This window comes from Ambystoma mexicanum, chromosome 4q, assembly GCF_040938575.1.
Source record: "Ambystoma mexicanum isolate Mex_15411 chromosome 4q, UKY_AmexF1_1, whole genome shotgun sequence".
Taxonomy (NCBI): Eukaryota; Metazoa; Chordata; class Amphibia; order Caudata; family Ambystomatidae; genus Ambystoma; species Ambystoma mexicanum.
Genome location: NC_090928.1, coordinates 106,689,463 through 106,713,840, shown reverse-complemented (window position 1 = coordinate 106,713,840; position 24,378 = coordinate 106,689,463). Strand labels below are relative to the sequence as shown.

Here is a 24,378-nt window from a genome sequence, read left to right as displayed (position 1 = left end):
ACTAGGAACCAATAAGGGAAAATTATCAGAGCATCCAACTGAGTTCAAGACTACTGCAGTAAACATTGGGTATCCTTACCTACACTCTCCTACCCCCTTAGAATCCCGGCTGATCTTCCCAAGGGTCGCAATGGATAGTCTGGGGTTTGCTAGAATTGCAGTCATTCGTCTTTGGTTCGGTGGCATCAGTTCAGGGAATGGAGGTTCGAGTTCCTCCGCACAGGTGCCACTGCAAGATGCAAACCCAGTTAATCAATAAATGCAGACTTTCGCAATAGAGACCCGTTAGGGAGAATTCTCAGAAATGTGCTAATTCCTCTTTACCTTGGAGACCCCCAGCAACTCTGCTGGATTTTGAGGACTTGAATTTTTAACCTGAAGAGAGCAAGACCCTTTTTCCCCACTCTTGTGTATTTTAATGTGATTTTGTACACTGTTTCATTTGGTTGTGGAGTCTGACAAACTCCACATGCATCATCGTTTACATTGTGTGTGTCACGACACTTTCAGTGCAGTGGCACAGGGAACTCTTTCAGATTTCCCCAAGGTTTAAATACATTCTCTTGGATAAACTACTGTTTCTAAGAGCAGTGAAGTGAAATTAACTTTACTTACATTTGTAACTTTCTAGACCCAGCACACAATATCTTACAATATGGTGCTGGAGGGGTTACTTAGAATCCCCTTAGACTAGCTTCTCATGTAATAATTTATGTTACCCTTTCCTCGGTGAATGGCTGGTGGCAGTGGTTTACTTTTAACTACCGTGGTGTGCTTTTACTGCGGGCTGCGTTCGCAGCTACAGTAAAGCACCCAAGGGTGCCATTTTTGTCAAAATGGCCCAGGTCTTCTTTTTTCACCATTTCTTTGTGGAAAGGTCCTTCTTGAGATTTACTATGCGTGCCAAACCAATTTTGGTCCCTTTGTTTGTTTTGTCTTTGGCAGGATTCACGAGTGAAGCCCGCCTCTGGCTCCAGGGTGTCTGGCTGGGGCAGGAAGCGAGGGAGGTGCCCGAAACGTCCTGTGCTTAGTCTCCTAGGAGACAGGAATGCAGTCTTACGGGAATGGCCAGCTGGCTGTCCGGCAAGGACAGCCATCCTCCTGGGTGACTGACAGCTAGGCTGGAATGAATAGGAGAAACCTGCATAAAAAGCAAGGCTTTTTGGCTTGGAAGGCAGAGTCGACCACTGGATGAAGGAATCCGAAGAACTTCTTGAAGAGGACACCTGTTACAACTCCTGGACAGTTGGTTTGCCCGGTGAAGCCCTGCAGCAGTGCTGAAACTCAATTTTGTATCGACTAGAGAAGCCCTGCAAGGACGACTTCTCCCCTTGAGTTGGTGGGACCAATCAACTCCAAAGTAAGCCACCTGGACATCCTCTTGGAGCTGGTTGAAATGCCACTTGCTGCTGGAACTGAATAGCCAGGGAGAGGAACACCAGATCGTGTGCATTGCTTTTAAGCTAGCCAAGAGCTTCAGGAAGATCCTCCGGACTCCCAGGAAGCAGGACTGACCGAGCCTGAGCCACCTCAACAGAGTGCTGGACCCTAGATGCAAGGAAAGCCCATCTCGACTATCCAGGAACCACAGTGTTGCTATTTGCGGTAAACGCGAGGAGCTGAAACACCAAAGTGCCACTTGTTTGAAGATTGCCGGTTGCAGTCGGTGACCGTTCCATTGCAGTGCAGCAGTCCCCAGAAGTCCTCCCTCTTGTCCCTACTACTGAGGCCCAGGAACACCAGGCTCTGCAGAGCTGCACAGGAACAGAAGCCATCTGCTGCACTTTTCTTCAACCTAAAGGTACTGTTAAGTCCGACGGAACTTACCTCTTGTTGGGCCACCTTGCTTGTCCTCGGAACCTGTCTCGGTTTCCTATGTAGAGTTGCTAACAGCTTCTTTACCTCACAAGCCTAATCAGCTTGTGGCCCTACTTTGAATTTCTTCTCATTCTACAAAGACTTCTAAAACAATGTGCAAGGCTTACTTACCGGTTCATAGTGATAATACCGAATACATAAATCTCGAAAACAAAAATCTCGAAAACAAAAGGCTGAAAAAAAAAATATCGAATTTTTTTTTCAATGCGTTTTTTTTCAAAATAGGGGGGTTCCCCCCCCCCCCACTCCCCTTTTTTTCATTTTTTTTATTTTACCCCTTTTTTTTACTTACCTGACCCCAAAAACATATATAAATAAATAAATAAAAAATTCGATATTTTTTTTTCCGAGATTTTTGTTTCGTGCTTTTTGTCATTCGAGATTTTGTTTTCGGCCTTTTGACTGACCACCTTACTTACCAGCAAGAAGTGCTTCAGTTCACCTTGACATTTGCTAACTTAACATTGGCTGGCCTGGCTCCCTGAATGACTCTTCTCTCCGCTGCTTAGGTGTTGTGTCTTCCTTCCAGGAAGGGGTTAACTAACTTTGCATTGGGGGTTACCAAAAGTACTTACCTGCTGCAGAATAATTTTGTGATCTCTTGTTTTGTTCTAAATAACTTTTTCCTTTGACATATTCCTAAATCTGATTCTAAATGCAACAGTGATACATTAATGTCCCCAGCACCATAACTATTGAAGTCACCTGATGGTGCAGGTAGTGTCTGTGGGCCATCCCAAACGGGTACTTTCTGATTTAGAAATCTTAAGTGTGTATTTTTGAAGTGTATTTGAGATGTTCCTGTTATATTGCCCCTTCTGAAGGCGGCTTATTCTAACTGACTAATAAATAAATTAATAAAATTTTTTTCAAGAAACCTTGTGTGTAAGAGTTTATTTGAATACTTGTCACTGTGAATCTCTGCAACTCCCCTACAGCTCACACGGACCCCTCTTGAGATAAGCCTGGCTGCTCAACACGCTACCAACCTGTGTGTAACAGACTTATACCAAAGGTTGGATTCCTATTGCCAGGAGGTCAGGGTTGTTGTAGTGCACCCAGAGTACTGCATACGTTAGTGAGAATTCTCATAAAAGTGCCAATTTCTCCCACCTTAGAGCCCTGCAGCTCTTTTGCTAAACTTTGGGACTTTGAACTTTTTAATTCTGTTTGTTTTCAGTGTTTATTTCCTTCGGTTATGGAGTTTAAACAACTCTTTAGGCATCATCTTTTCGTTTGTGTCACACAGCACCCTCAGTGCAGTGGCACAGGGAAGACTTTCAGGCTTTCCCCAGGTTTAAAAACCTTCTCTGGGATAAACTACCTTTTCCCAGAGTAAGTTAAGTGAAATTGACTTTATTAGTCATTTAAATTCCTAGACCCAGCAGACCCTATCTTACAATAGAGTGCTGGAGGGGTTACTTAGTATCCCATATGTCTAGATACTTGTGTAGCAGTCAAATGCTACCCTTTCCTCTCAGAATGGCTGGTGGCAGTGGTTTTACAATGAGCTACCATGATTTTTCCCGACCGCAAACTATTCGTAGCTCCGGTAACGTTAAATCACGGGAGCCATGTTTTTCAATGTCCACAATGTCCTAGTTATTTAAGTCACCTCAGGGTGTAGGAATTGTCTGTGTGCCATCCCAAATGGGTATCTACTCATTTAAAGAAACTGATAGTGTTTATTTTGAAGTATATTTTTGTGTTACATATATTTGCTCCCTTCTAAAGAAGGCTTATACAACTGACTGTTAAATTAATAAATAATTGTTTAATCAAGAAACTTTGAATGTAAGTGTTTATTTGAAGAACTGTCACTGTGAAACTGTCACAACCCTATAGCTCACATTGAACCCTCTTGAGATAAGCCTGGCTGCTCAATCACTACCAACTTGTGTAGTACATGCTTATACCAAAGTGTGGGTTAACTATTGCCAAGAGGACAAGGCTGGTGCAGTCTCCTACAGGGTACTGCATACAATCTTGCCCAACACAGGCCCTGCAGTAAGAGTCCCTGGAGACAGCTGGGTGAAGAAAATTGTGCGATTGAGGTTTGACAAACGCTCTGCTCGCCCCCCCTCCCTTTTACCCCCAAATGAGATGTCCCACAAGGAACTAGCTCAACAGTTCGTCCTCAGCAGTGAGGACGAACACTTTAAAACAGGTCACACGATGGTGTTGTCAGAACAAGACTGCAGGAGGGTCCTTAAAGGAAGAAAAGCTTTAGACATCAGTGCAAAACATTTGAGAACAGTAAATAGCATTCTGTTAGGACAGTTTTTCTGAAGTTCTACCCAACTTCATCAAAACCATTCAACTGAGGCAGTACAAGACTCCACTCTTATTATAAGGCTATACCAACTGAGAACATGGTAGCGTAGACAGAGCAGCCAGGCCTAGCTTAGGAGGGAGAGAGGGTTGTAGAATCAGTACAAGTGAAATTTTCATACAAATGGTCCAAAGAAACACTATGTATTGTAAAAAATAAAGGATTTATTTAAATACAGGTAGGCCCAGATAAATCTAGGGGTAAATAAGTACCAACAATTATATGCAATCACAAATATAAAAACACAACACTATACTTAAGGTACACAGACCAAAGTATAAACCTTATTTGGAATACCAAACTGTAGTTCTAGGGAAGTCAAAACCTTTTCATACACATTCAGTATAGGTCAAACCTATTCTTGGGGAGTAAAAACCAACGGTTACTTTCACAATTACATTCACTAATGCAAGGGCAGTAGACTCTACCAGTTGTACAGTGACTCTCAGTACAAATCACATAATCAGTCAACTGGGTAATCTACTTTTTGTGAATAGTGGTACACTTATTCCAGGTACAGTAAAAACCTGTAAATACTTATGTGATAACACAGTTATACTAGGTGAGTAAAATCTAAGGATGCAATATTCAATTACACGTGCTTTTGAGATCAGTGAGAAACAGATTGAGATAAGCAGTAACTCTTGTAACTTATTTTTGGGGTGGCACACAACTAACTCAAGGTAAGTAAAACCCATGTGCTTTTTATATCTCACAAGGAGTCCAGGTTGGATCTTTCCCAACTATACAAGTGACTGATGTAGGACTTATAAGGGACAGTTAGAACCACATACTCTGGGTTAGATGGCACAGGGACAGTAAACCCTAATGTTACACTTTACTGAATGACTCAGTTATTCTAGGTAGGCAACAACCTAATACAGACTTACTCTGGACAGGCTAGCAGCAAGTCAGGGGAAGCAAGGCCCAGTTGGGGCACACTCATACAATTATCCTAACAGGAACAATCTGGTGATAGCAGCAGTTGGAGGACACTCATACAATTATCCTGCAGGAATAATCTGGTGAAACCCAACACCTTACTTTTGAGAAGAGGCACAACCTAATCACAGGAGAGTAATATACCTTCACACCTACTTTCTATTAGAATGGCAAAACGGTTTCTAAGGAAAGAAAAGATGTTAACCATACTTTTAAGAATAGTGCATTACACATCCAAGGTAAGTAAGAACTTTTACTGTTCACTCTTAAGAGTTAAAATTACCAACCAACTATAAGTAAGTAACTTTTAAACACTTCATTTCTTTTCTAGTTAATAGTCCCAATCCCTTAAAAGTCTTTCCCTTATTCTTACAGCATGAGTGTTCTCAGTGGCAGGGGGGGAGAGGGGGGATCACTGGATCTAGTGTCCAACTGGCAGTGTCAAGTCAGAGTTCCTTAGGCAGACTGGGTGAACAGTTAGAAGAGGGTCCAGGGGTTTTGCAGAAGACACCCTAGCAGGATTCTAGCAGTGGGTCTGGGTGCACTAGATGAGAGGCCTCCCCATCACAGAAAACAGCCCACAGCTACACAGAAATCCGGAGAGACAAAGTACATACCCAAGCCACCACAGTACCTCAGCATTGAAGAAGATTTTGCAGCAGGAGAACTTCAGGATCTGCTGCCTAATACCCTGTCGGTGTATTCCTTGTCGTGGTGACTGAAAACAAAAGGAACTTTGCAGCAGGGATCGATGAAGGCTCTAAGCAAGGTTTTCCTTGCGGTTGAATGTGGTTCTGCGGATTTGGCGCCTTTACTAGGAGCCAGAAGACAGAAAATCGTGGTTGAATTCTCGTTGTTACAAAGGTCCAGCACTCTGTTGAGGGGACTTTTCGGACTCAATTCGTGTCTCTGGAGATCCACCAGGATGCCCACGAAGTTTCAGCGAGATTCGGAAGACTGCACTGCACAGTGGCTCAAGGTCCCAGGGTATTGGAGCAACGCAAGGTTGCAGCAACGGGTGGCATGGCTCAAAATGCAGGTCTCCTTGAGTCTAGTGGGTCTCACCAGGCTCTGGGTCAGGGTTTTCGGATTCCCCAGGGCGATGGGAAGGAAGGGCTACAGCAGGCTCTGGTTACACAGCACGCTCTCTGGTCGCTGGAAATGGTTTCTTCCACTTTTCCTTCATCATCCCCTTTGGTTTCGGTTCCAGTGGTCGACTGGTCTTCAGATTCCAGGCTCGCAGTATTTATCGGGAATTACAAACACAGCTTCTGCATTCTCTCCCTGCATTTTACAAGCAGGGGCGGTCTGGTTGTCCCATCAGGACAGCCAGCCCCCCACTGGGATTTATCCCCATTCAGGCAAGGAAGAAGACAAAGGGCTGTGGAGTTTTGGACTCCCCCTCACTTCCTGCCCTCAGACTGGAGCCTGGGCGGGGAGTCCAGGGAACTCCTGCCGAAGATAAAAAATCACCCAAAGGAATTTCCCACCCTGGATGTCAGGGAAGGAACTATTATGGACAAGAAACACTAAAATGAGCACCCTTAGGTGCCTGTACTGCAGCTGTGAACACAGCCCGCAGTAAAGGTGCACCAAATTAATAGAAGTTATCACTGCCACCAGCCATTGAAGGTAAGCTTGCTCCTGTAACAGAATTGTTACAGTTTTAATGTGAAAGGGGACACATTGCATCTCCCCAGCATTCCACATAAGGTGGGGTGTGCTGGCTTCACAGAATAAAATGTAAAAAGGGATCCAAAGATCCTTTCTACCCTTGGGAGCTGTAGTTCTCTCAAGGTTAGCCAAGGAAAGTTAAAAGGGGAGCCCATAGGGCAACCCAGCAACAACAGGAACGTATTGCCAACATTTTCTTAAAGAGGATAACTTTAAAAAGACACTATGGAGAATCAAAAAATGACACCCATAAAAAGAGTAAAAGATTCTGTGAATGTGGAAAAAGATTCCCACTCACAGAGGTATTAAGGAAAAATATCCCACTAGTAAAGCAAAACGTTCTGGGGTTGACCCAGGTCGGGAAGATTTACCAGTTCTGTGAAAATCGTACCTAACACACACTTGAGAACAGTAAATAGCAAGCCATTCGTTTCCAGCCGAACACAGGTCTGGTTTCTGTACCAGTGTAGCACACAGTTTAGAGGCTTCTAGAAGAGGAAGCTGGAATGTGGGTTCAGAAAATCCAGCGGTCCCATCAGATCAGAAGGAGACACCCTCAGGAGACTCACGTGTCTACAGCACAGCTTCAGCAATGAGTCTCCAGTGAGGCTTTTATCCCTTCAGTTACAACACATAATTACAGGGAGGTTCTTTCAATTGGCTATGGGTCCCAAAAAGATAACTATCACCATCTATGGACCATTCAAAATGTCTGCAACCGCACAATTTGAGGAAGCAAGTGAAACTCAGGCCTACGCAATGTTCTTTGAGGTTTACGGTTGGCTCACAGTCATTTCTGAACAGGGGTCAGGTAGGCAAAAACAGCCAAAAACTGGTCCAGCAGTGAAACACGCACAAATGGTGACTAAGAAGAAAACTGCCAGGTCATAGGACTTCAAAATTACTTGTCAGCCATATTGCTCCTGTTTAGGTAGCAAGTTAGTGGCTACCAATATAATGCAGCACACACACAGGAAACTCACCCAGGGACCAAATGGTGCACTTTACAGCACCCCTGTACAGCTTGCTGTGTGGGCCACTTAAGGCGGCAGACCAAAATAATTCAGTTGCAGATTACAGAGGAACTTTGGAAAAAATAAATCTGTTTTGCATATTAAGTAGCTTTGGGTTTCACCCTAAGTTACCAGAGGAATCCAGACGTGGACCCCTTGCTCACTGTTCTTAGAGAGACACAGCTCCACCTCACTGATGAGGCCCAACTAGGCCGAAACACGTGTCCGGGGTTGCTGTTGGTAATCTTGTTCAGAGGAGTATTGCCTAGCATTTCGGTGCTGGACTGCCCCTGGGCAGGACAAAGACTGATCTGCAGGGATATTTCGCCTCTGTGAAAGGGATAGTGAGCTAGAGACTTGGTTGAGACTCTCCCAGGGGCCATCCACCCAAGAAAAGGTCAATGGGCCGTGTTTGTGCCGGTAGAGGGACTCCCAGAACCCCTCCATTGTTCAGCTATTTAGTTGCCTAACAAAAATAGCAGAAGGAGACCCAGGAAATGTAGGTCTGGCCTAACAAATACCATATACATTAGTGAAATGCACAGTAGCAGCAGAAAAGAAAATGACTTAACAGCAACCCAACATGTTGTGAAGAAAGTAAAATGAGTCATCCCAACCATGCTAAATGATGCTTCATGCTAATGCACCGGAAACCAACATCCTTTCCCCATCCTTTAGAACATTTGCTATTGTGCTACAAAGCCTACAAGAGCTTCCCTGGATAAAAGGGCTACAGTGTCACTTACATTATTTTTTGATCTTTGCTGTTCCACAGTTCCTTTGAGCTCCGCAGTTTCCCTTTCCAATGACGAAATAAAGTCTTCCCTCTCTTGAAGCCTGAAGCAAAAACATTGACTTGATTTTACAACATTCAAAATATACTTCCAGGTTGCAATAACATTTTAAATGGGTGACCAACATACAATACACCCTTTTAAAGAGCAGAATTGGTAACAAGACCCATTTACTGAATTGGGTGTGTATGAAGATGGATTTCCAAAATCAGCCCTGTGGGGAGATTATGGGAGGTCACTGTGGTAAGTCAGAATCGTGAGACTGACCAGGTGGCATTTTGGGTCGATTCTTTATTAGAACCACCATAACATAATATGTCCCCCCAAGTTTCTCATCCCTACTCTGAAAATAATGGTGTCAGGAAGTCCTAAAAATAAGCAGTTAAGCAAAGTTCCACTCTCAGAAACCTGTTCCAACTTGATTTTTGTCCCTTACACACAAAAAAAGAAAATACCCAACTTTAACTAAGTTTTGCCCAAAGGAAAGGATGGTGGATGGTTTCTGACCACACCCTGAAGTCCATCAGAAAAAGAGGCTCCTTGCCCCATTGCACAGCAAGTTAGAACACCAAATGTCTTTTCAAGCTTCCCCCACTCAGGTTGTGTGTTAGTCCCTCTGTTTTGTCTTTGGCGGGATACACGGGATTCACGAGTGAAGCCCGCCTCTGGCACCACTATGTCTGGCAGGGGAAGGAAGTGAGGGAGGTGCCCGAAAGTCCCTGTGCTTAATCCCCTTAGTTACAGGAATGCACCCGGCTGGCTGTCCAGCAAGGACAGCCACCCTGCTGTCTGATTGGCAGCTAGGATGGAATGAATGGGAGAAACCTGTATAAAAGGTTAGGCTTTTTGGCTTGGAAGGCAGACCACTGCCTTCTACACCCTCATGTGACTTAAATAGCTAGGACACTGTGAACACTAGCACTGGTACATTTAGAGCAATACTGAGATTGGTATAAAAGATAAAATAGAGGAATAAAACAAAGGTTAACAAATCATTCACAAACTGGTAAGTAATTTTAAAAATCTTCCAATGCAGAGGAAATTAACCTTTTCCTGGGGGAAAGGCCAAATCACAAAGTCAGAGGTAAAGAAGAGTCTCTCAGGGAGCCTGGACAGCCAAATTTGACTGCACAATGTCAATGGGAGCTGAAGATCTTATTTGCAGGTAGGTAAAAAGTCTTGCACAATAATGTTATTAGAAATGTTTGTAGAAAATAGAACACTTGGAAGGGCCACAAGCTGGGAGGCTTGTGAGGGGCAAAGCTGTAGCAACTGTGCAAGGTAACCAAGACAGGTCTCAACTGAGAGCAAGTAAGGATATACAACAAGAGGTAAGTTCTTAGACTTTACAGTACCTCTGGTTTGAAGAAATGGTTCCAACTGGCTTTTGTTCCTGTGCAGCTCTGCAGATGCTGTTGTTCCTGAGCCTTAGTTGTGGGGACAAGAGGGAGGACGTCTGGGACTACTGCTCTGCAATGGGAAGGTCAGCGTCAGCAATGGGCATACTTCGATTCAGCGGTTCTTCAGTGTTTCAGTTCCTCGCGTCTCACAGCAAATAGCAATTCAGCGGTTCTCGGATACCACTTCAGACTTTCCTTGCTTCTGGGGTCCAGCACTCTGTTGAGGTGGCTCTGGCTTGCTCAGTCCTGCATGTGGGAAGTCTGGAGGATCTTCCTAAAGCTCGGGTTCGACTTAAATGCAACACACACAATCTGGTGTTCCTCGACCTGGCACTTCGGTAGCAGCAGCAGTGGCAATACAACCATCTTCGAGAGGATGTCCAGAGGGGCTTACTTTGGAGTTGATTGGTCCCTCCAACTCAAAGGGAGAAGTCGTCCTTGCAGGGCTTCTCTAGTCAAAGTGAATTCGGAGCTTCAGAAAAACAGCAGGACTTCATAGGGCAAACCAACGGTCCAGGAGTTGCAGCAAGCTTCTCTTCCAAGTTCTTCAGATTCCTTCGTCCAGTGGGCGACTCTGCCTTCCTTGCAAATGACCTTGCCTTTTATGAAAGTCCCTCCCATTCATTCGCAGCCTAGCTCTCACTCACAGCAGGGTGGCTGTCCTCCAAGGACAGCCAGCCAATCACCTTTGGGTGCATTCCTGTAACCAAGTGGATTAAGCACAGGTCGGGCACCTCCCTCACTTCCTGCCCGTGACAGACACGCTGGAGCCAGAGGTGGCTTCACCAGTGACTCCTGCCAATAACAAAATGAACAAAGGGACCAAACCTGGTTTGGCACGCAGAGTAAACCTCAAGAAGGACCTTTTCAATAAGAAATGGTGAAAAAAGAAGACCGGGACATTTTAACGAAATGGGCACCCATGGGTGTCTTACTGCAGCTGCAATTACAGCCTGTGGTAAAAACCCACAATGGTAGGAAAAAGTAAACCACTGCCACCAGCCATTAATTGTAGAAAGGGTAACAAAAATGTTACATGAAAAACAGACAAAGGGGATACTAAGCAATCCCCCCAGCACCCTATTGTAAGATAGTGTGTGCTGGGTCTAAAAAGCTACAAAATGTAAGTAAAGTCAATTTCACTTCACTGCTCTTGGAAACAGTAGTTTCACCAAGAGAAGGTATTTAAACCTTTGGGAAATCTAAGACTTTCCTGTGTCACTGCACTGAAGGTGCGATGTGTCAATGTAAAGATGATGCCTATGGAGTTTGTCAGGTTCCAACGTCAAAAGAAACAGACCAAATCACAGAAAAATACGAGAGTGGGGAAAAGGTCTTGCTCTCTCCAGGTTAGAAATGAACAGTCCTAAAGTCCAGCAAAGAGAGCTAGGGGTCTCTAAGGTAGAAGGGAATTAGCACATTTCTGAGAATTCTCCCCAACAACCTGTATAAATCTTTTTGGTGCCGAGGCGATGCCAAAAGGGAGTACTTTGAACTGGTAGTGTACTCCCGCCAACCTGAAACGTAGGTTTTTCTGTGCGCAGGGTGCATTGAATTGTGAAAGTATACATCTTTCATGTCCAACGTCGCGTCGCCCTGTAGTCTCCCCATTTCAGGAGTGGAATCAATTCCTAGAGCGTGGTCATGCAAAACTTTTGTGGTTTCACATATTTTTTCTTAGTGCGTAGATCTAAAACTGGGCGCATGGTAAGGTCTTTTGGCACAAGGAAGTACATTGAATAAATCCCCTTGTTTACCAGGAGGATTTCTAAGGCGTCCTTCTCGAGCAGCGCCTTTATTTCCTCATGCAGTATATTTTCTACTGTCATTTTCTTCTGTCTTGGCAGGCGGTAAGGGGTTTTTTGAAATAACTCTGCAGTACCCGCCTGTCGCGGTAGACAACACGCACTTGTCTGACGTTATCCCCTCACATGCGTGGGTGAAGTGACAAATTCGGGATCAGCATCGGAGGAGACCTCAAACTGTGCGTCATTGTTTGGGAGGGATTGAGCATCTCCCAGGTGAGGTTCTGCCCCATCCTCTGCCCCTTTGATTTAGTCTTTGAAAATAGGATGAGGAACATTGGCCTTGTGACTTGCCCGAGGGCGAGGACTGTCCTCCTTGAGAGCAGCCCGAGGAGCGTTGCACACCCTGACCCCAGAATCTCCTAGTTTGGGGAACCCAGTTAGGAATAGGATTTGTTAGTTAACTTCCCAAGGGATTCAAGAGTGTTGTACTTGTTAGGTAAGAATTGATGCAGTCACAGTGTGAGACTACACAACACTTATCTGCTTGGTATTAGATAACCCACCTTTTGGTATAGGTATGTACTACACAAGTTAGTAATGTGACTGAGCAGCCAGGCCTATCTCAAGAGGAGTAAATGTTAGTTGTAGAGCTGTACAAATGAAATCCGCAAATACAAGCACCCAAGACGTCTTTAACAGACATTTCCCACGACTTATCAATTTCCTCTCCTCTCCTGCTATGCCCTCCCTCCCTTCTTTAGCTTCCATGCCTCCACCCTCTGCCACCCTCTTCCTCCTCCCCGGCTACCTATCCCTCTCCTCCTACCTCCTCCGCCCCCTACAGGCTCCATCACCTCTGCAGGGAGTACCTCTAATTTGTACCCCTCCCGGAAATCTTTCAAGGATGGCAACCTTCTCCACCTCGCCACTCAGCTGTCAAACACTCCTCTGACATCTGCGGTCTCTTGGAAGAATTGGACCTCGAGGTCATTGGTCTCATTGAGACATGGTTCTCTCTCTCTCGTTCTCTCTCTCTCTCTCGTTCTCTCTCTCTCGTTCTCTCTCTCTCTCGTTCTCTCTCTCTCTCGTTCTCTCTCTCTCTCTCTCTCGTTCTCTCTCTCGTTCTCTCTCTCGTTCTCTCTCTCTCGTTCTCTCTCTCCCTCCCTCCCTCCCTCCCTCCCTCCCCCCCCTCCACCCCCCTCTCCCTCCCCCCTCCCCCTCAGGCCCAGCCCTCCCCTACACTGCCACCCAACTTCCCAGTCATTCGACCCATGAAGCGAGTGTCAGTTGAGGCTTTCACTGCCTTTCTCTCACCCCTCCTGCAACCCTGGCTGACTTGCAACCTGACACAGCACTTTCCATGCTCCACTCGCCCCTGTCATGATGATCTGCATGAAGCCTAAAGGCAAGTACGACTCAGACCTTGTCACCCCTTAAACGCAAGTAAAGGGTAGCTGAGAGGAAATGGCTGGCATCTTGTACATCCTCCAACAAACTGGCGTGCCGCCTGCCTCAAAGGAAATACTGACTCTGTCCTCACTAAGAAGAGAGCTCAAATACAAACCTGCATTTCTGTGGCATCTAACAACTTGGCCAAATTCTTTAAAATCGGCAAGGAGCTGGCCAATCCTGCTGCAGTCTTTACCTCTCCTGTTACTTCCCGGGCCCTCTCTATGGCCCTGGCTTCTCACTTCATTTCTAAAGCCGAGGCCATCCGGTCCACCCCCTCCGCTTCTCCTGCTTCTCCCTCCAGTCTCTACTCTTCCTCCAGCCCCCCCTGCGGCCTGCCCCCCCCCTCTGCTCTCTGCCTTTCCTCTCTTCTCCCCCGACGAGGTTTCTAGACAAGTTAGATCAATGAAAACCTCATCAAAAACAGTTCTTCCAAAAGCAGCAAGGGCCACATTGACACCCTCGCTCCGGCCCTGGCTGACTTCTGCAACCAGTATTTCGCCTCTGGAACCTTCCCCTCCCCCTGAAGCACTCTCTTGTGCACCATCTTCTCAAGAAAACCTCAGCCAACCCCTCCCTTCCGGCTTATTATCGCCCAATCTCCATCACTCCTTTATTGGGCAAACTCCTGGAAAAGCTGGCCATCTCCCAGCTTAATCTTCACACTGAATCTGTTGGTTGTCTCCATGACCATCAGTCTGGCTTCAGAGCAGCCGGAAGCATGGAAACTGCCTTCCTGAACATCTGTAAAGACCTGCTCTAACCTCTATCCCAATCTCCCCTCTGTCCTCATCCTACTTGATCTCTTCTCTGCCTTCGACACGGTCAACCATGCCATCCTGCTCAACCGGCTCTGTGACAACAGCTCTGGCCTGGCTGACTTTTCTCCTCCCTGACCGATCCTCCCAGGTCCAACTTGGGTCCTTCCTCTCCTCTATCTCTCACCACCTGTGGTGTTCCCCAGGGGTCTAACCTTTCTCCCTGGTTGTTCAACCAATACCTGCTACCTCTCCCCCACTGCATTGCTGCTCTCCGCGCTAACTTCCAGTGCAATGCAGATGATACCCAGTTCGCCTTCAGGCTCCCCTCTACTGTCTCTTCTCCTCTCATCCCTGAGTGACTGTCTGCAATCCAGGACTGGTGCACCACCAATGATCTCTGCCTGAATGCCAGTAAGACCGAGATCCTCCTCATCGGCACATCTGCACCGCTCTTTGCCCCTACTCTCTGACCGGCCTCCCTTCGCCCTCTTCCCCTCCCACATTTGAGGCTAAGAACCTCTGAGTTATCTTTGTCTCGCTCTCCTCACATTTCTGATGTCTCGAAGAAATCAAATTACCAACTGCACCTCCTCCTACTGTAACAGCCGCTTTCAATCTACCCACCTCTACACACCATCCTCTGCGACTCATCCAGAACAGGACTGCAAGACTTGTCCTTGGCTTTAAGCCCAGAGATCGCATCTCTCCAGCACTTAAATCTCTCCATTGGCTCCCCTTGCAGCAAGGATCAAATTCAAGACCCTTTGCATTGTCCACAAGGCCTTCTGGGGCCTGGGGCCAAAATATCTCCAGCTTTCTCTTCAGAAATAACTTCCTTTTCAAGCTCTTTGCTCCGCCCCCTACTTGCACTTATCTAACCCCTGTCGTCTGCACTTAACCCCTTCAATGCCACTGTCGGCCGCACTTCTTTTTTTATGTCTCCTATGACTTGCACTTCTCCCCTTCCCCCAGTGCTTTTTTTCCCCTTCCTCTCCCCTGCACTTGCGATCTCAATGTCACTTGGCCTAGTAAGAATGTTGTCTTATCCTCCCTTGTTCCTCTCCCTTGCCTTGTCGCACCTTGAAACACTCGTCTATAGGCACCCTATAAATAAAATATATCATATAACACTGTTAGTTATTTAATTAACATACATTTTTAAATAAACATTCTCTAAAAAGGCAATTCATGTAACAAGGTAAATATACTTTAAAATTACTTTTCAGAGTCAGAACATGTTAGTAGATAATCTTTGGATATGCTTCTTACACAATTCCTACACCCTGAGGTGACGGCAATCACAAGGATAGTAATGGGCTTTATATATCACACTAGTTCTGAGTGTGCAGAAAGGAAAGGTTTAAGGAAGGAAAAAGGTTAAACAGGTTTTCAGTAAATGTGAGGGCAACTAAATCTTCCAATGAAGTCTAGCCAAGTTTTTCCCAGCAGTATCAGTTCACAACAAGCCTACCACCTATGAGGGACAAACAATATTAGAGTCAATGGACTAGAAGAGTTGTCAGGGAGCCAGGACAGCCAAGGTCAATCTGAACACAGTCAATGGAGGACAGGCACTTCTTAAATCAGAAACAGTCTTGCACAGAGTTAGAGAGTTTTTTAGAAATTCACTTGTAGGATCACAAGCTGGTAAGCCTGTGAAAGGGAGTTGGAATCAACTTTAAAAAGGAAAGCCACTGCAAATTCCCACCTGAGAAAAGCACAGCTATAAGACAATGAGGTTAAGTACCCCCAAGTCTAAACAGTACCTCTCGTTTGAAGAAAAGTGGTCCAGCTGGATCCTGTCCTGTTACAGTGTTGCAGACCCCTTGTTCCTGAGAGGTAGGATGTCTGGAGGGCTCCTGCAGTGGTAGTTGGGAGGTCGTCGGCAGCTACGGCCTCTTTCCGATTCAGCAGCACTTTGTGGTTTCAGCGCTTGGTAAACAGCACCGTCGCAGATCGTAGATACTGGTTGGGCTTCCATCATTCCTTGGGTCCTGTACTCTGATGAGGGGACTCAAGCTCCGGTCGTCCTGCTCCTCTAGGGTCCTTGGGAGACTCTTGGAGCTACTTGCCAGATTTCAGACGTTGGACTAGACTATGGATTTTGCGACCCCTGGCACTCAGTTCTCGCAGCAGTGAGGAAATACAGCCAGTCAGAGAAGGTGGTCCAGTGGAGTCCGTCTCGGGGTTAGTTGGTCCCACTAACCCAAGGAAAGAAGTAGTCCCCCGCAGGAGCTTCTCTGGCCAATTGAAAAAGGAGTTTCAGCACAGCAGCAGGGCTTCACTGGGCAATTCAAAGGTCCAGGAGGTTGCAGCAAGCTTAGTTTCACGGTTTCTTCATTGGGTACTTCTCCCAGTGGTTGACTGCCTCTAGTCCCAAAACCCTTGCCTTTTAAGCAGGTTTCTCCCATTCATGCAAAGCCTAGGCTGTCAATCACACAGCAGGGCGGCTGTCCTAAAAGGACAGCCAACCAATTAGGACTGGTTGCGTTCAGGCATTCCTAGAAACAAAGGACAGGGGAGTATCAGGAGCCTCCTTCACATCCTGCCTTTCCCGACACACTGGAGCCAGAGACGGGTTTCTGGGCTGAAGCCTGCCAAAGGCAAAATGAACAAATGGCTCAAACTGGGCTCAACGCACAGAGTAAATGCCAAGAAAGACCTCAAACAGAAAATGGTGAAAAAGGAAGACCAGGGCCATTTTGATGAATAGTCAACCATGGGTGCTGTACTGCAACTGAGGATTCAGCCGGCGGTAGAAAAGCACAATGGTTGGAAAATTAAACCATTGCCACCAGCCATTAAAAGTAGTGCAGGTAACAAAAAAATGTTACATGAGAATGTAGTGTAAGGGGCTACTAGGTAACCCCCCCAGCACTCCACATAAGATGGGGTGTGCTGGACCTACGAAGTAAGGTCAATTTCACTTTACTATTCTTGGGAACAGTAGTTCACACAAGTAAAGGTATTTAAAACTTATGCGAAATCTAATAGATTTCTCTCTGACACTGCACTGAATGTGCTGTGTGTCGTCATACAAAAAGTAGATGCCTATGGAGTTTGGCAGACTCCAAAAATAGTGGAAGCACAAAATCCAAATCAGATAAAAACACGAGAGTGAGAAAAGGGTCTCACTCACTCATGGGTTAAAATTAAAAAGTCCTAAATCCAGCAAAAGAGCTGGAGGTTTCAAGGGTTCAAATGAATTAGCACAGAAATGAGAATTCTACTTAACAGTTGTCGTTGAAGAAAAGGTTCCAAATCCACAAAGCCGCTGAATCGACAGAAATCCATTGCTGCCGAGTCCCACTCTCGAGTGCTGCAGCATGAGCCTGCCAGACATCCTCCCTTTCGTCACCATGATCAAGGACCAGAAACAAGGGTCCACTGCATTGCATCGTGAAGGCAACCAGCTGGAAAACTTTCTTCATTTTCAAGGTACTGTGGGGCTTGGTGTGATTTATCCTTTTGCCATTGTGTGTGCTTCGTATCTTTGAGAGTGCGATTTAACCCTACACTAAGTTGACCTCAACTTACATGCACTGGTCTTACAGCTTGTGCTTACTGAAGTTGACTGCTCATGAGTTGATGTGATTTTTCTTTTGAACACTGACTATTTAAGAATATATTTCAGACGAGCATCAGAACTTGACTTTGTCCATTGACTTTGCCTGTCCTGGCTCCCTAAAGGCCTTCTTCTGAACCTATTGGCTTTGGTAGTGCTTGTTCCCTTACAGGTTTTAAATGCTGAACACTAATGCTGAGATAATGGACTGCCTGCATCCCTTTGGGAGAATCTAACTGTTCTTATAACCTATCAGTCTCTTCTCATCGAACCCTAACCTTTCCTACCTTGAAGCTAAATATTGCAAAGGTGCTACTATATAAATGCGATACTGACCTAAAATGTCACCTGTATGCCATATGAATTAATTACTCACCTGCTTTATTGTTCACTGTTTGAATTGAATGCCAATTTGGGATTCATGTTACAACTAATTGCTGCTTTTTAAAGAATGCTTTAAATATCTTTGTACATAAATAATTAATTTATTAGAACTTTAGTAAGTAAGTGTTCACTTGAATACTTGCGTTTACTGATTTCATTGTACAGCTCACAATACCCCCTCTTAAGATAAGCCTGGCTGCTCAGTCACACTGCCAACGTGTGTACTGCAGGCCTATATTAAAAGATGGGTTACCCAATAGCTAATACTTGTGTAGTCATGTACCAGTTGGACTGCATTAATTCTTAACTTACAGTATGTAAAAAATCAAATAAAAAAGGAAGCGTGGCATAGATAATCTTGCTATAAAAGCTACTCGTCACATCTAATAGATGCTTACAAAAAATGAATAGCTGACATACAAGTTGATTGTGCCATGTTTACATATAAAGCTGAATCAATGACAAATAAATAAAAAGGGGTTTCTCTGTGTTAAATCATTAGGGTGCTTCTAGCCACTGCTGTCAAGTAGATGTTACAATGGGGAGGTACACGCGACTGCAGAGGAAGAATTCAGAAAGACTAACATGATGAAAGGACTTGAGAATAATCATTCAGTTTGCTTACAAGACAGGCACAGCAACACATTGTTGCTGCTCACATAACTGAGCTATCAGCTTTTCAATTGATCACCTTTCAAACAATTTGCATCAATAATGTAACCTTCGGTATTCAATAAGCGAAACTTACCTTGTTTGAAGTTGATTAATTTCTGCTTGTTCTGCTGCCTAAAACAAACACAAAATGGAAGACACTAAGAAAGGCAATTTACATTTTCACCAGATACCAAAAATACAATGTTTTAAGAGGAGTGAACCAGTATCCTATAAGCACAGAAAGAGCTACTGAAGTTGAATTGGAACGCTACACTTTGGAGGTCTCCTACTGAAAGTCACTCATTTGCATACTGGGCGAGAACACCTCCAAGTCAAATCAGAATACTCATTCTGTGCTGGTGGAGGGAGCATAAGAAGGCAAACACCATATTTAAACTCCCAATATATTGTTATGTGATGTTATTTGTATAGCATCCACTGCCATTTGTATGACTAATGGCCTTTAAGAAAACTATATTCTGTGCAAACACAAAAATAAAAAAAAGGGGAATAATACATTGCATGCACATAGTAATTAGGTGACTATTCAATAACTAGCAGAGCTGACTAGTTTAAGACATAAAAATCAAGCAGAGCATTGTGTTAAGAGACAGTCAAGAACGAGAATCCCAAACCCAACAGAACAGAGCCAAGTTTAGATATTTTGGGTATTTTTTTGTGTCTCCAAGATGTAAGAGGATACAACCAACAATAGAGACCCTGGTAAAGGACTTGCTAAAGGGACACAACCAGTGGCTTGGGCACAAAGGGGTTGAACTGGACAGCTCTACGTGCACTGCAATGCTTTGGAGTGACCTTTCGGATTAAGGTAAGCAATACCAATACTTTTTTCCCCTCACAGTACCTTTGGTTTGAAGAAATGCTCATGGCTGGTTCTCCTCGATGTGGCAGCGCTGGACCCGACCTCCAGATTGCTTGGTCTGGTGATGAAAGGCAGGACAATGGACGGGATCTCAGCGGCAGGCTCGAGGGAGGACCTCTGCCACGGGTTTCAGCAACTTCTCTGGTGTCACTGCGGTTTGGTGCCTTTTCTTCAGCACCAACAAAGGATGTGATTTGCCCGGTCAATCTTCAGTTGCTGAAGTCCTGCACTCTGCTGAGGGGACTTGGACAGGTCAGATTGTGTCTCTGAAGGTTCACCTGGAGGTTAGCAACGTCTTGGGCAGATTCGACCTTTCCACAACAATGCACTTCAATTCGGTGAGAGGTCTCCTGGTATTGGGGTTCTGCAGCTCTGGAAGCACACAGGACCTCGGGAGATGGCTCTGATTAAAGTTAGTCTTGGGACTGGTTGTTCCCGACAGACAAAAGGAAGGAGTCGTCTTCAGAGTTACTTTGTAGCACAGAAAACAGAGGACAACAATGGTCGATTCACAGTGATGCAAGGGTCTGCAGGAGTCTCTGGTAGTCCTCTTCGGTTAATTCTGCTTCCAGTGGTCGACTTGCCCTTCACCTTTTTATTCAGTTTCAGCACACACTCCTCTGCAATCCCTCACTTCACAGAAAGGAGCGGGTGGCTGTCCAATCAGGACACCAAGACACCCAGTGGGAGCTCATTCCACTAAGGTAGACAAAGGGCACGCGAGTGAAAATCTCCTACTCAACAACATCCAGCCTGCCCAGACAAACGGGAGCCTAGGCAGGGATACCCCGAGGAATCCCACCAAAGGCAAAAGAGACACAGACCTACCCCTTCCAGAATGGTAGAAGGGCTAACAAAGAACAACCATACCTAGAAATGGTGAAAAAAGAAAGGAGCCACCAAGTTGGTACTCAGGTGCTCCTATTGTGCCTATCCTAGCCTGCGGTAGAAAAATCACAATAGTTGGTAGAACATGCCCACTACCACGAGCCATAACTAGGAGGATGTCTATGTGACATAAAAGTCACAGGAAGAGAGAGAGAGTGAGTGGTGGGGTGACCAAGTAACTGTAGTTACTCTGTAGGATATAGAAAATGGTCTCCAAGGAGAACCCAAAGGGTGCCCAGCAACACTGCCCCTATGGGGCAGTGTGCTGCAATAGTAAAATACAGATGCCATAAAGAGATATGAAGTCTACTTTCCTCCATAGGACAGGTAAAACAGAACAGAGTTCCAAAACACAGAGCCCATCAGAATGAATGAGTGGAAAAAGGCTCCACTCATTCGGGATATAAAGAAAAAGGTCCAGAAGTCCAGCAAGAAGTGCTGGGGGTATCACTAGGAGAGGGGAGGGGATGAAGCATACAAATGATAAATCTCCCTAACAATGACCGTATTGGGCAAATACAAAAGAAAGACCACTGAGTGCTATTCTTATTCTACCATAAAAAAGGTATAGACCCCCGACTTGAGCATCTTGTATCTTTGTAGATTTTAGGAGTCTCAACACATCCACCATTTCCAGAACTCTGACAAATTAAGGGAGCAAGCGTTCGGTAAGAATTAGTGCAGTCCCACTGGTGTGGGACTACACAGGACATTAGGTAACACCTTTTAATATAGGCCTGTAATACACAAGTTGGTAGTGTGACTGAGCAGTCAGACCTATCCTAAGAGGGTAATGTGAGTGTTAGAGCAGTGCAATGAAACCAGTAAATACAAGTATCCAATTAATCACTTAAAGTTATAGGATACATTCATTATTTATACTCAAACTTATTTAAAGCCCTCTTTAAAAAGCAGTAATAAGCTGTAACATTAATCCCGAGGTACGTTTTAATTCAAACCGTAAACAATAAAGCAGGTGAGTAAGTCATTCATATGTTAAACATGTTCCAGCAGCCGGAGGTGATGTCATTTGAGATCAGTATAGCATTTATATAGTTTCACTTGTGCAATATTGGTTTTTCAAGGAAGGAACGGTTAGGGTTAGATCTGAACAGACTGATAGGTTGTAAGAACAGTTAGATTCTCCCAAAGGGATGCAGGCAGTCAATTATCCTAGCACTAAAGTGTTAAATATTTAAAACCTTTAATGGGAACAAGCACTGCCAAAGCCAATGGGTTCAGAAGGCAGCCCTTATGGAGCCAGGACAGCCAAAGTCAATGGACAAAGTCAAAGTTCTGATGCTCCTCTTCCTAAAAACATGTTCTGAAATAATCAATGTTAAAAAGAGAAATCACAGCAACTCAAGAGGAGTCACCTTTAGAAAGCACAAGTGTAAGGCCAGTGCAGGTAAGTTGAGATCAACTTAGTGTAGGGTTAAATCACACTCCCAAAGATAGGAGGCACCCCCAATGGCAAAAGGATAAAGCACCCCAAGCCCCACAGTACCTTGAAAATGAAGAAAGTGTTCCAGCTGGTTGCCTTCACGGTGTAATGCAGTAGACCCTTGTTCCTGGTCCTTGGTTGTGGGGACGAAAGGGAGGACGTCTGGCGGGCTCCTGAGGCAACGGCAGCACTCGAGAGAGGGACTCTGCAGTGATGGATTTACGTCGATTCAGCAGCTCTTTGTGATTTTGGCACCTTTTTCTCAGCACCAATGAACGACGAAAAGCTCTGGTTAGGATTTCCTTGATCCCTCGGTCATGGACTCTGGTGAGGGGACTTTGGCTGTGGATTTCTTGCTTCTGTAGGGCCCTCTGGATGCCCACTAAGATCTGGCAGGATTTTGACTTCGGAAAACAATGCACTCACAAGTGGTTGAGGTACCCCGGGTATTGGGCTTCTGCAGCCTTGGAAATTTGCAGCAAGTCAGAGGTTATGCCAAATTGAGTTTGTCTCGAGGCTAGTTGGTCCCACCAGCCTAAGGGAGGAAGTCGTCCTTTACGGGTCTTCCCTGACGATTCGAAAAAAGGGTCAGCATAGCTGCGGGGCTTCCCCAGGCACTTTGCGGTCCACAAGGGTGCTGCTGGCATCTTCTGCTTCGAATGTTGTCCTCCAGTGGTCAAGTCAAGTTCCCATTCATTCACAGCCCTAGGGTGTCAATCACACCTCAGGGTGGCTGTCCTCCCGGACAACCAGACAGCCAATTGGAACTGGTTTCACTCAGACCCTCCATCACTTCCTGCCTTTTTAGACACGCTGGAGCCTGGGTGGGCTTCGGGGCTGAAGCCCGCCAAAGGCAAACTACACAAAGGACTCAAACCTAATGCAAAGAGAGTAAAAGCCTAGAAGAAACTAACAAGAACTGGCAAAAAAGAAGATGGGGGGCCATTTTGAGACAATAGTCACTGTTGTGTGCAACACTGCAGCTGAGTTATCAGCCTGCAGATGCATGTCATTAGCTAGTAAAAAAAAGAAAGAAAAACAAGAAAAAAAAACAGCACTGCAACCAGCCATTCAAGTGAGGTCATGTGACAAAAATGTTACATGAGGAATGGGTTAAAGGAATAACTATGTAACGCCCCCAGCACCAGCACTACACAGAGTGGTGTGTGCTGGGCCCATTAAATAAAGTAAGTAAGTCAGGGGTGATCTTACTATTCTTGGGAACGGTAGTTCACCCAAGGATATGTAGTTAAACATCAGGAGAAGGCCAAAGGACTGCTCAGTGGCACTGCACAAAAAGGTGCTTTGTGTCTCAATGCAAAAGCAGATGCCTACGGAGTATACCAGACTTGTAAGGAACATAGAAAATCATACTCTGGAAAACACATGAGGGAGCGAGAAAAAGGTCCCACTCACTCAGGAGTCAAAATTAAAAAGCCTTCAGTATAGCAAAAAAAGAGCGGGGGATCTCAAAGGTTAAAGGTAATTGGCACAGAAATGAACAGCAAGCCCCGTCTAGCGTGATAAATCGCAGTTTAGGATTGCAAGGGGAGGGGTGTCAGACAAGTAGGTGACTCCAGCTAACTAAACCCCTTTGGACACAGACTGTCCTTGCAAAATCCAATAACAAGCCAACAAGGCACTTTTTGATTGGAAGAACACAGTTTTCCTTTTCAATGTCCATTAGCTATATTTGTTTCTATAGGTAGAGCACCTTAAGCACTTTCAGAAGGCCATTCCAGGGCTATGCACTAAAGGTGTCAGACCCTGTTAAGTAGAATTCTCAAAAATGTGCTAATTCCCTTCACCTTAGAGACCCCCAGTAACGTTGCTGGATTTTTGAGGACTTGATTTTTACCTGGAAAGAGTGAGCCTTTTTTCTCACTCTCATGTATTTTGATGTATGTTTTACTCTTGTGTTCTTAAATTATGGAGTTTTAAGATAACTCTAGGCATCTTTTCATGTGTGTTACACAGCACCATCAGTGCAGTGACACAGGGATGTCTTTTTAGACTTCCCAACGGTTTAAATACCTTCTCTGGGATAAACTACTGTTTCCCAGAGAAGGGAATAGTTTCTTACCTTTAACTCCATTTCTCCAGCATTGGTATCTTTCATGGATTCGCATGCTTAGAATATTCACACTCGACAGACTGGGAACCCTCGGTAAGCTTACAAAGCCATTTCCCATAGGAAAACGTTCAACACGGTGCCACCAGGATGACTCGGCACCTGTACCTGCGTATCCACTGCAGAGTTCTCTGTATCAGAGGAAACGGAGGAAAGGCGTAGAGGAACTTGTCCGTCCAGGGGAAGGAGAACGCTTCCCCCAGCGAACCTTCCTGTGGCCACCTGCTGGCATACATCTCGCACTTCTTGTTCTTGTTCCTCTTCGTGGAGAAGAGATCCAGCGGAGGCCGCCCCCATTTCTCAAAGACCTTCGACAATTGACCAGTGTCTATTTCCCACTCGTGAATCTGGTCCATATTTCTGCTGAGCGAGTCCGCCTGTTCGCGCCTTACTCCTGGAAGGTGATGAGCTACAATGGATATATTGTGTTTCAGAGCC

At 45.3% G+C, this 24,378-nt stretch overlaps 1 protein-coding gene across 10 annotated transcripts in view; it reads right to left on the bottom strand.

Annotated features, from left to right (window-relative positions):
* RRBP1 (ribosome binding protein 1) overlaps positions 1 to 24,378 on the bottom strand; it is a 441,849-nt gene that overhangs the window by 152,073 nt on the left and 265,398 nt on the right. For all 10 annotated transcript variants that reach the window (XM_069607556.1, XM_069607549.1, XM_069607553.1 and 7 more), the window contains 2 exons: positions 18,689 to 18,726; positions 8,586 to 8,676 (listed from right to left, as the gene is read on the bottom strand). In XM_069607556.1, coding sequence (XP_069463657.1) covers positions 8,586 to 8,676; positions 18,689 to 18,726 — 129 coding nt within the window. The remainder of the gene's footprint in view (positions 1 to 8,585; positions 8,677 to 18,688; positions 18,727 to 24,378) is intronic.